The sequence below is a fragment of the Neolamprologus multifasciatus genome, chromosome 22 (assembly GCF_963576455.1).
Source record: "Neolamprologus multifasciatus chromosome 22, fNeoMul1.2, whole genome shotgun sequence".
Lineage (NCBI taxonomy): Eukaryota > Metazoa > Chordata > Actinopteri > Cichliformes > Cichlidae > Neolamprologus > Neolamprologus multifasciatus.
The window spans coordinates 14,455,462-14,468,116 of record NC_140459.1 but is presented as its reverse complement, the minus strand read 5'-3'; the positions used below and the strand labels follow the sequence as shown (position 1 = coordinate 14,468,116).

General features: G+C 41.0%; 1 protein-coding gene across 13 annotated transcripts in view; it reads left to right on the top strand.

The window, feature by feature from the left end:
* Positions 1-12,655, top strand: part of akap9 (A kinase (PRKA) anchor protein 9) — a 65,684-nt gene that overhangs the window by 35,367 nt on the left and 17,662 nt on the right. For 10 of the 13 annotated variants that reach the window (XM_085148141.1, XM_085148140.1, XM_085148135.1 and 7 more), the window contains 6 exons: positions 3,957-4,119; positions 6,171-6,265; positions 7,902-8,019; positions 8,657-8,695; positions 9,475-9,707; positions 11,673-11,792. In XM_085148141.1, coding sequence (XP_085004267.1) covers positions 3,957-4,119; positions 6,171-6,265; positions 7,902-8,019; positions 8,657-8,695; positions 9,475-9,707; positions 11,673-11,792 — 768 coding nt within the window. The remainder of the gene's footprint in view (positions 1-3,956; positions 4,120-6,170; positions 6,266-7,901; positions 8,020-8,656; positions 8,696-9,474; positions 9,708-11,672; positions 11,793-12,655) is intronic. The other 3 variants (XM_085148142.1, XM_085148136.1, XM_085148134.1) reach the window with 1 other exon arrangement.

The following is a 12,655-nucleotide window of genomic DNA, read 5'->3' as shown; positions in this document are numbered from 1 at the left end:
TGTCTTGGATTGATGTAACAAGCCCGATCAGGAATGTTAACTGTCTGTTGAACAACCGCTGTAAATTATTTGCCTGGGGAAGGTGTTTGCGTGGTTATTGTCCACTCCCATTATACGTGGGCGAAATGTGGAAATTGCTTGTGTGCAGCAAATTCAAAAGTCGACTCTACAAATGGAGACTTTACTTTAGGTTTGACCAAGAGGCAGCGTGTCAAAAAGCCTTAATTGCTTTTTTTTTTTTTTTTTTTTTCTGCTGTGCACAGAAAAAGGAATCTGGTTTGACAGCTTTCTGAAGGGAGTGTGTTTTGTCTGTGGTTATTTCTGTGTATAGGGAGTGTGTGTGAGATCTATTTGCAAGTCTACCTAGCCCTCTGGCTCTAAGGATTGAAGCCACACCTGCTTCCCTCCCACTTTTATTTCCCCAGCAGTATCCTGCTCTCTGTGATGAATGTAGGAAGTGGAAAAAGAGCCCTCGTCTGTTGAAAATGCTTTTGGATGGTTTGGATTTGAATCTTTTTTCTTTTTTTCCCACCTGTGGCAGAAGGGTAGAGATGGGTAAAGGAAGTTTAGCAGTGTGAGAGTATCTCTCGCTGGTAGTAATTAAACCTCGTCTGACAGGAGAGTAGTGAGGGATATTATGGTAAGAGCACGGGAGCATGCGTGGAGTGGGAATGACAGCAATCCTAGAAGGAAGTAAGAAGGAAAGAGTGAGTGACTACAGATCTGAGCGCTGTCATTTCACCCTTGGCCGACTGCTGCTCGGACTAAACAATTAAAAAGGGGGCCAGTGGGAGGCTTCCCGGCAGGTTTGGGTTGCTACAGCGGCATAGTATTGTTAATGAATCTCCAGAGAGAGAAAGCGAGCGGAGGGAGAGGAGAGCAGGCGGGAGCAGATGTGGGGGTGTGAGCTTCACTGAGCGGTATGATATGGTTTCACTTCGAAGAAAAAGAAGAGCAGAGAGAAGGCTGGGGAGCTTTAAAGAAGGCATAGAGCAAAGAAATGCTTGTCTTTGTGTTTACATACCTCCTGCAGTCACAGTCAGGAATGTTCTTTAACCTGCTGGACCCAGAAATGACTTCCACCTGCTGCCGAGGATGACACTTTCTAGTAGGATCATAAAATCCTCACCCTCACCGGATGATTTTCTCTCTCAGCATTTACCTGGATTTCTTTCTACCTCAAGCAGAAAGCATGTGATTGAGCTGACGTGAATGTCACCTCCAAAGATTGTTTACTCTTCTGCCGTGCGTACCAAACACATAGAAACTGTTGCTTGGACCTATCCACAACACTATTCACGCCTTCATCCCCCGCTGGACTTGATTGTCATTCTCAGTTTGCCTAGCTCAGCCTGACGGATAACAGCACCTGGAAATCATTTTTGATGACTTCAGATAAGATTCAAAGTGAGGTTCTCCCAGCATCCGTACGTCGTCTACCATGGATTCATATCGCTCTTACTGGAACTCGAGTATGCAGAGCAGCACGTGGCTCGAAGGGGAGGACAAGGATGTGTACGAGGTGGAATCTCGCATACCCCTTCCTCGACCGTTCCCATTTTGCAGCACGCTGAACGAGAAAAACGCTGTGGTGGTGCAGACACAGATTTCACATGTCAATCACAGGACTAGCGGCCACCTTCTTAAAGTCGTCTCCAAAATCTCCCTGCCCACTCCCCCTTATACAGTAAGTTTACACCTGGTAACCCACAGATGGACTGTGTGTAAATTATACTTGTGGAGGTTGTTTGTGCTGCTTTTTACAGCTCAGTAGTTCAGGTCTACATATTCAGGTGTGAGTTGAACCGTTCCACGTAGGCACACTTGGTAAACGATTATAACTTCTCTGTGGCAGGATCATGTTACCACTTCCCATAATTTACAATCAGACCTTTGCTCAGGGAGATATGTAAATCTATGGAAAAGGTAGTGTGGAATGAGGTTGTATGCTCCTGGTTTATTGCGTTTTAATGATTTCATAGCTGTCCACAAGAAAAATATGCCTTCTGTCACATGACCAGCAGGTCTTGGCACAAGGATGATATAATTATTGTATCACATCCTGCACATAACCACAGTTGAGTAATAAACTGTGGTTATGTGCAGGATGATGCTTTAGCTGGCCCTTTACGCAATGCCAGCACATGTTGAAGTTTGTTTATCATAACAACATTGCACACAGACACTGCTGAACGCTGTTGTCAAAGCATTTGTAATGGTCGTTATACTTACTGAACACTTTTTTATTTTGAACATGTTTAATTTGTTTTGCCAGTTTTTGTTCCTGCTGTAAATCCTTTGAAAGATGGGCAGTGTAGTGACTGTGGAGTTACATGTTCCCCCAAGTGTACCTGAGTTTTTGTGGCTTCCTCCCACAAATATAACACATGCTCTTAGGTTAATTGGTTGTTCTAAATTGGCTTCAGGTGTTTCTGAGGTCAGTAACAGCTGGGACAGCTTTCAGCCCCTTGTGGTGAAATTAAGTTGGACAAGTTGACAATCTTATTCTTAAATAGGCTGATGGATACACTTCAAATCGATATCTGGATCTTCTTCTTCTTTCAGCTGCTCCCATTAGGGCAGGGATGTCAAATTCATTTTAGTTTGTGAGCAATTTTTACAGCCCCTTGTAATTGGGCCACACAGGTGAAACTCCCCTTTCTGTCTCAGAAAGGTTGGGGAAACTTGCAGGCAGCTGAGACTCAAGAAGTCACTTGGATGAGTGACGAAACGTTTCTCCCATTGAAAATGCTACGTCCAGATGAACAGAATCAATCTTCTGGGATCCCCTTTCTGTCAGTGTAAAGAAATTTCACTACACATTTAATCCTCAAGATTCCTTAATATAAGAAAAAGAAGTATAATTGTAAAGAAATGCTGCTGTAATGAAATGAAAAACATCTTAAATTGTAAGAAATAAATATGTAAAATGACAGAAAGTGTATCCATGTGTACAATGAATAGTGTGTAATGGATACAGTGTAGCCCATCCTCCCATTATTAAAAAGGGAAAAAAAGAAGATGAATTATTGCCTAATTATTTTGGTGTCTAATGAATGCCCATGTGGGAAATCTTTTATCTGTAAACATAAAGTTGTAAAACTTATGAAAATATAGTCCAAAATTTATGCCTTCTTTTACCTTCTCCAAAGTTGTCCATTGGGGGCGGATTGAAGTCTGCTGGGCCGATTCTGGCCCCCCGAGCAATTCCAGGCCCCGAGGGCCGCTGTACTGCAGGTTTTAGAGCTCACCTTGGGTCAACACACCTGAATCACATGATTAGTTCGTTACCAGGCCTCTGGAGAACTGCAGGAGCTAATTTAGCCATTTAAATCAGCTGTGTTGGTTCTAGGACACATCTAAAACCTGCAGGGACACCGGCCCTCGAGGCCTGGAGTTGCCCACCCCTGCTTTAGAGGATCACCTTCCTCCGTCTCATCCTATCCCTAGCATCCTCCTCTGTCACACCAACCCTCTGCATGTCCTCCTTCACTCCATGCATAGATCTTCTCTGTGATCTTCCTATTTTCCTCCTGCATGTTCAACATGATATGTCCAGTGTGTCCATTATCCCTCCTCTGCACGTCAGTTCTAATCAATATGTGCATATAGGTGGTTTATCCCAATTTGACATCTGTGCAAAATGACATACACATCAGCAGTAAGAGGCTTAAAGTGCTTTTATACGTGGGGCACAATTATAATATCACAATAAAAACGATGCACAAATAATCATCAAGCTGTCCAAACCAAAATTTAACTTTTTCATTTCAATGAGAGATGTACTCGTCATCATCTTCTTTTCACTGATGTCGAAAATTTAAAGTTGTATGTAAAATTAGTGGGCTTTAATGAAATGGTGCATTTTCACAGTAATGTTTGAAACATTGAGATTCTTTACTGTAAAGACGCCTTCATTCTTGTTAAAGATCATCTCTTTCCACTTCTCCTCTCAGGTCGAACATGCCCGGATGACCCAGACTGAGCTGATGCGGGAGTCCTTCCGCCACAACAAGGAGATGAACGAGCTCCTCCAGAAGCAGGAGGAGCTGCAGGAGAGGGTGATGGAGGAGGCTCGGGCACGGGAGCAGCTGGCTCTGGAACTTCACCGAGCGGAGGGTGAAGTTTTACTTTTATTTAGGAAAACCTTCTAATTTATGTTCATTCTTACAAAGTGACTGAAGGAACTGAGCTATAGCTTCATTTTAATTTAAGTACTGATCAATTTTAATGTGAGCCAGGGAGGCGTTTGCTCTTTGTGGGCCTTGTAAGGGACACTTCCTTTACAATAGCCTCTTACACTCTGATCGATGATGTGATAAAGTGAGTCTGTCGAATGATTAGAGAAAATGGGGAGAGCTGCATTAAGTGGAAACGCGTGTGTGCATGGGGTTGGAGGCTGTCACGGGGAGTGATGGGATCAGCTGTTTGAGAGGCCATCTGTGGTGAGAACTCAGCAAATGGTAATTATTGTTTCTGAGCCTGTCTTTGGGTTTGTGTTTGAACATTTGGTTGAATCTGTGTGACAACAACATTATGAAGGGCTGTGAATGGTGGTGAGAGTAATCACGAGAGAACAAATTTAAATATTTAAGCTGTTAAAGTCAGTAGGGCAGTTTAAATGCTGCGATGGGCCTGGCTGTCCATGTCAGAGACAGCTGCCCTATGAGGGTCAGCTGTTGCACCCATATGCATGCTCACACAGACACTCACGGGACCCACTACATCCACTACACTGTCGTTTAAAGCCCAGTTTGGTAGCAGTAGTGTACAACAATTATTCCCTTCTGATTAGCTGTGTGGACGCTGTGAGCAGCGGTGAGTTTATCGCATTTTTAATCTCACTTTTTTTTTCTTTTTTTTTTTTTTGAAGATCCTGTTGCAGTGTTTGTTTTCAGTAATCCTAGACGAGATGCAAATATTTGATGTCATAAAATAACTTCATACTTTTATAGGTAGGGCTGCAACAGTAATGATAAATTTGCAACTGTACATCACATGACACCTTCTGTCCTTTGACCCCTGATTTAGATGTGGAAAAACTCATTTAGAACTTTTTTAGCTGCAGTAACTTCAAAGAAAATCAACTAATCCTCACTTTATACACACAATCATGTAAACAAGAGCAGCTGTTCCTTTCTGGTCGTGTCAGGTGCTTCTTCTGTAAGGGAGTGTTTGAAATTTGCTAAGCGTGTGTTTTTTGGACATCTTCTTGTTCACATACCAGTTAAGTGAAAGAGAGGAAAAATCTAATCCCCATTGTGTGGATAAACCATGAAGCTAAAACCTCAGGGCGTGGCCTTTTCAAACTGGTTTTGAATCAACCCAAGAGACAAAAGGTACTTGACTTGATGGAACATATTAGATGTCAATGAAAACACAAACAGGTCCTGCTTTTGTTATGTTTGAATCAGGGGAAAAATGCTTTCTCAGATTAGCTGTAAGATCACGATGATGTGGTGCACTAATTCTTTGCCACCTTAAATGTGGTTGGTTATCTGGTTAATGATGTTTTTTGTTATTTTAAAGCAAGTAATCATGTGAGTTTGATTGCTGATCATGGAAAGATCCCTCCTTAGGCAAACTTTACACACACCTTAAGTTTATTTTGATATGTCTGAGATAAAATCACCTGACAGCACAGGTGACACTCGCCTACTGTCTCTCAGTGCTGTCATCAAGTCAGAAAATAGACTCGCGGAAGCTCTAGCAGGACAAAATAAACATTTCCTTATCAGTTTTGAGTGTGTGAATGCCTCCTTTTTTGCGTCTATGAAGTTGAATTGATTTCCTGGTGCATAATGCTTGGTGACCTGTAGATCATTTAGAGCATTTCATTGTGTTTACAGCTCGGTCACATATTCATGTCGAGCAAAATGGGTCAGACATTCTCACTCGTGTTTTTGTGCCTCAGCGTGCACATATGCACATACAATATGTTTTGTGTGCGTGAGTGCGTGTGTGTGCGCGTGTGTTGTTGGTAACCTGTAATTTTATTGCATCCTGCTTCTTAGTGCTCATTCATCTGAATTGGTGACAGTATTAAAACCCAAAGAAACTCCTTTAGAGTAGATCAGTCAATTTACCAGAGAGCAAAAAGCTGTGAATATGCATAAATAGCTCTTTCTGCAACCTTTATAACAGTTTTTGCTCACATTGTCCACTGTCAGGTCTGATTGATGGATACACGGGTGAACGGGCAGCGCTGGAGGAACAGTTGCGTCACAAGGAAGAGCTCCAACTGAGTCTCGAGCAAGAGCTGCAGGTAAGGAGGAAAAATATTAATCCAATTACTAAGTACTTGACACCATGATTGTGTAATTCTGCCTCTGGCACATTAGGGGCTCAGATGTAAGCACAGTGACACGTGACGCAGAAGTTTGAATTCAGTTCAATTGTGGCCAAGTCATATAATAGTACTGGTCTGCACTAGTGGCATATTCATGTTTTATGTTCAGGTTTCAGCCCCTGAAACTTGAGAGCGATGATAAACTAACTGTAAAAACTGATCCTCTTTATGTGTTACGTTAGCTTGTTTGTGTTTGTTAGTGCCATGGAGCCACAAAATGAAATGTGTTAATGAGTGACATGTACTGTAGTTCATGCTGCGTCCACCACACTCCCAACAAAGTCAGGCTTTCCTGGAATTAGCTGGTTTTACAAAACCTAAAACTTAGTCACGACGGTGGTTATCAACTTTCTCTGTTAAGCAGGGATTTCTGCATCATGCTTTGTCTATACTCTCATAAAAAGAGGCGTTTTGTGTGTCACATGATTCTTCTTCTGCACAAATTGATCCTGTGAGTGCCACCTAGTCGAGTCACAGACATTATCTGATTATGATGATGATAAAAAAATCTGTAAAATGCAAAACTGTTGCAAATAAAACATGAAATGAATGCTGCAGAAAATCGATAAGCTTGGGATTTAGTGCACAGAGCGGTGAAATAAACATTTTAATTCAAGCTCTGAAGCTTTAAACTGGTCACATTTAAGTATTAAAGGCTGCTGTCCTGTAGTCTAATGAAAGAGATGTGAAAATGTCTTTAGTTTGTCAGCCGATTAAAGTGAGATTAATTATTGATTGTTAGGTATTCTTTGTGTTTTTAGCAGCTGCAATTCTTCCAGTGTAACAGTGACTTATTAGCAAATCATAGTAACATTGCCACTTGCAGTTTGTTCTGCTGTAACTTTGAAGCTGAGCTTGGTGATGTTAGTGAAAATAAGGCACTTGATTTTAAACTGAAACTCATAATCGTGATGTAACTAGCTAAAAAAGATATATAACTGTGTCATTTCCTTTTGTGTAAGTGAAAACTCGGACTTTAAGCTCGACACATTAATCCCGCTCTCGTAGTACAACCTTGTGTTGATGGAAACATGAGTGCAGCTGAAACAGATCATCTTGGGGTTACTCAGCATGTCTGTGAAGACTGATGATAGTTGTGGTGCAGACTTGAATAATACTTCACTCACTGTACACTAGTAATAATGGTCAATTTCGATTTCAATGTATGTACCTTGTTAGCCAAGTCTGTTATTTATTTTATCCCTTTACTGCTGATGTGTCAAAGAGCTTTTTATCACCCGTGTGTTTATGCTGCTTCTGATTTTGTTTGTGTTGACCCAGGAAGATTACTTGTTACTGCTATAGTGACTAATATGAGCTCCAATTTAATAATAAAAAAAAAAAAAAAGACTGATACAAAGACAGATTACAGCATCTGCATCACCCAGTATTTTTAGACAAATACAATAATGGTTATTTTAAAATAAAATTGTAAATTTACATCCTTGAAATGAATCGTTGTCCTTTGAACTCCAAAAGTTATGATGAATGAGGCAAATGTAGAATATCAAACGTAAAAAACAGCCCCACATTTTTTTGTGTTTTCTTGTAGGTCACTAGTACTCGACTTCATGAGTTGGAGCAGGAGAAGTTTCAGATGCAGGAAGAGCGCGAGCTGCTGTCACGGCAACAAGACGCAATGAAGGAGGACGCCGGGCCGCGTGAGCTTCGTACGTATCTCGGCGTTCCCTTAATGATGATAAAGGAAGTGTGTTTTTAAAATGACCCAAAACAGCTGGAAATAAGTTGACATGGTCTGAACTTTAAACACCAGTTGGTCTGGAGGTCAAAAGGTTACTCGGGTTTATTTAAATTACATTTTAATGGGCTTTAATTAGATAGTGAAAACAGTGACAGGAACAGAGATCAAAGATCAACAAGTCAATAAAATGTTTATTTGTTGAATGTTTGATTAAAGCTCCTGAGGATTTCTTAAACTCTTGCTACTGTTTCACGTCACACATTTTCAGGTATTTGCCGAAGAAGTGCTGAAGAAACGTCAATGTTGATAACCGTATTAGCTAATTTTTTGCACTGTATTATCAAAAAAAGGTGTGCCGTGAGTGTATTCTTTCATAAAAACAAAAAACGTAAGTATTCTGTATTTTAGAAATTAAACAGGGGGCTCTTTGAGGAACCTTTCCTTTCACAGCGCACTTTCCACAGCCTTAACCTACTACTGTGGCACAGGCAGACGAGCACTGCCATCCTGTCTCCACCTATTTCCATTCTTTACCTCAAGAGTTTTTCTGTTCATTACAAAAACAAGAGCATGTTAAACTCCTGTGCTTTCTCATTCTCCTGTAGGCCTAGTTGAAGCTGCAATGGTTGCAGCACCTGAAGCAGGTGTGTCCACTTTGAGCATGGCTCAGTCGTGTCTATATGTTCTCTTATTTGTCTAGCTGAGTCACGCTGTTTTACATCTCTAACCTCCCAATCCAGCAACTCACCAGCACAGCTTGGAGCTTGCTTGCTATGGGCTCACAAACTCACTCAGTCCAATCACTAACCCGTGCTTCGGCTGTTCACTTTGATTGATTTTTGTCCTGGTTTGTGATTTTTAAATGTCAATGTTGGTGCTCATGTTAGCATGATGAAATGGACGACATTTTTATGTAGGCATTGTTTCCTAATCGCCATTCATCTTTATAACTCTACGTGGAGTACTTTCCCCCTGCCTGTAAATGCTTATTGGGCATGGATATTGCAATGTCTGGACTGTACATGTGTTAGACCTGTCATTTGTACTTTTTCACCCTGTTACTTTTGCACTAATCTTCTGGGTTTTGGTACTGGGTGAACCGGTGTGGGTTGTTCACTGGTGGCAGCAGAAGGGCAAAGATGGGGGATCATGTTTGGTGACATGTTTGGAAGTGGATTGAAATGTTGGAAGAGTCTGATTCTAGCCTTTAATTCAGTTGTAAAGGTGACCACAGTGTAGAAAATTAAGACTGGGTTGTTCATTAGATTGTTAGTAGATTATTTTGGTACAAAGCAAGCAGCATTTAATTCACCCCCAAGGCTCTCAGACTTCAGACTCTTCATCTCAACTTCCTTCCATCACCAAAATCAAACCTGAACCAGCGATCATTAGATCCTAACTTTCCGTCCTTCCTTCGTCGCAGACCTGCTGGAGGAGACGGAGAAGCTGATGAAAGAGAAGGTGGAGGTGCAGAGGCAGGCAGAGAAGGAGAACTCTGACCTTCTGAAACAGGTGAAGCTGCTGGAGGTGGAGCTGGAGGAGCAGGTCAACAGGGTGATGGAGCTGGAGAGCACTCGGACGACAGAGAGCGGGGACCTCCGACAGCAGATCCAGGCCCTGGAGAAACAGCTGGAGAAGAACAGGAAGTTTCTGGATGTAAGTGATGATGAGAAAAACCTCTAACCTCGTGTATCGTTTAATCATGTATGTCATTGTTTCTAAAACAAAAGAAAGCAAAAAAATTTCCAGCTTCTTAAAAGTGAACCTATGAGCCTGTGTGAACGACTTCTCTTTCTAGAGTATGGGTCAGAATTTAGTAAAACTTACACACGTTGCCTACAACCAAGTGGTGTCACGGTATTATTTGCAGTTTTACAGCACCTTTTCCATTTTCACAAGAATCAACACTCCTGGTCAGATTTTAGTGTAACAGGATGAAATTGTCCTGGTTATGACCGTTTGTGAGCGCCATGACTTCTCAGTGGATTTTAACTCATTAGTTTGTGCAGTGCACCCAAACAATGACAACCAGACTGCACATTACAATAACCTGTGATGTATCATAACCAGGTAATCTACTGTAGTACATCAAAGATGTTCTGGTTATGTAATATTTAACTAAATATATGTTGTTTCTGGACTTTTACTCACACAAATTAATCATTTTAAATATTTTAAACTTACCATGGCGTTATTTTACTACTTTTGGGGGGCATAACAGACAAAAGAGCTCTATAAAATGCCCCCAGATTCCCCATCAGCATAGGAGTTTAAGGATTCAGGATTTTTCCTATAAATTGTCACTTGTCTATAGGTGACAGTTGACATTTAGCAGCACATTCATAGTCAAAATTTACATTTTTACAAATGTAACCCATATTTTAGACACCTGTTCGTCAACTTATTTAAATGTTTCTGAATAGAGACTCATTTAATTCCAGGTGAAACACAGGAAGCAGCTGTAAAGATTAAAGCTTCCTGGTGAAAGTTATGCATGACTTTTCAGCTGCACGCCACACTAGATGGTTTAAAATCCAGCCTTAATTTTTTTTATGATACTTTGGCTGAGCGCTTATCATCTCTGATGATAATGAGTTGTGTTCCCATCACAATAATTGGGCCACTTGGCTGGGATTGAAATGTGGACCGAATGCAAATTCTTTCTATTCTGTGCTGCTGACATTGGGTATTTAATAATCACGTGTTTGCAAAAAAATATAATTTTCTGGGTTTTTTGGCAACCAGTAGCATTTTTTTCTTCTTCTTTATTATCTGTAAAAATGTTCTGGTGATTTTATTCTCATTTAAATCTTTTACTAGAATTAAGTTTTTCCATGTTGCTGTTCCTACATCGTCAAAATAAGGCTGGTCCAGGATCAACATTGCAAATGACCAATGACAGTGTCTAAGGAGCTTGGAAAGAACGATGACCTGGATGACTCAGAACCTTCACAGACATAGCCTTCATTTAGCATTAGCCAAGAAGTTTGCTAACACTTTCAAAAACTATCACTAACAAACCAACACGAGTAACCTAAATTTAACTAGCAACAGTATTGCTGTTATACTGTATAAATTAATAAAGAAATGCTTACTGTTTGTTCCAGAAGAGAGTTTTATATAAACAAAAGCATCTTTTCTCTTGTCCCCGTACGTTGCAAAGCTGTGACCATATATCTAAACTCAGACATTAATATGAAACATTCTTTCTGAAAGTGAACAAAGACACATCAGTGCTGTGTTTCAGTGCTTACCTCGCACACAAATTTAGCAAAATCCGTGGCAATTGTGCGCTGCCAACTACAGCGAGAACATGTTGGACTTAAATGTGATAAACTCCTGATGGAAGATTATTAACAACAAGCAGTATGTGATTCAGAGTTAAACTCATCAAACTAGGCCACCAGCTGGCACCTTCCTTCAGCACACACTTGTGTAATGCAGGACTGACGAGACAATAAAATCTTTAAAACATTTTTAACAAGAGGAAACAATAGAGGAAGCAAATAACACATTAAACACTTGTACTCACAAGTATCAGTGTAATGTGGGTATTGATCAGTATTGGTCTCCGTCTTCATTATTTGTTGATCTCTCTTTCATCTGTATTTTGGCATTTAGGAGCAAGCTGTAGACCGAGAACATGAGAGGGATTTCTTCCAGCAGGAGATACAGAAACTGGAGCAACAACTGAAGAACCCACAGAAGCTTCAGGCCAGCTCTGAGCAAAGAAACCAAGAGGTAACAGGAGAAAGCTGCGCTTTCTGCCAGAGGACAAGGCTCCAAAAGAGACCTGTGTTTTTTTTTTCTTAGCATAACACTGTTGTTGCACGGAGTCCAAGAGCAGAACAATGGAGCTGATAGAATTACCTGCCTGGCTTCGAAACTGACGCTAAAGAAAAATGAATTACAGCAATACTTTGTGGTTTGTAAGATGTGTAATCGGTAGGTTTCATTTCCGTCAGTCAGTCATGACGATGTAAACTGAAGCTGTTGGAGGTTTTGGCTTAAACGCTAAACATTAACCTGTAGAGTCAGTTAGGCCTCTCTCAGACAGGCCAGCAGACCAGTTGGCAACCCGCTGGAAACCACTGGTGACTAGGGAAAAAGTTTATTCCCAGACTGGTTAGCAAGTGGTTGCTGGGGTAAAATGAGTCTGAAAGAGGATGCTGTCACTAGCAGGGCTCTGCGCTTGTCTGTATTCTGCATGGAAGGCGCTGACGTGTCTGCCAACACTTGCTAACTGCTCATGGAGAAATACTGAAACTTCAAAAGTGCAGCTGATCGTCTGCCTGCTAAGTAGAAGTAAAAACCAACACGTCAAAAGGTCCAGTTTTGCATTTTTCCCTAGCAACCCATGGTTGCCAGGGGGCATCACTGACCGATTTCTAGGTTGCATGACTGAGGCCTTACATCGTGTGACACTGAACCTGAGTGATTTGCTTAGCTCCAGCAACTTAAAGGCTAAATTCAAATGTCTATGCTAATCTACTTTCTTATAGTAACAGTGACCCTTACAGCTACCTGTTGCGTTAAGGTCAGTCATAATTATAAACCCTCACCTCGGTTCTGCTGGTTATTTTATTTTTTTAGCTTCATTGTAT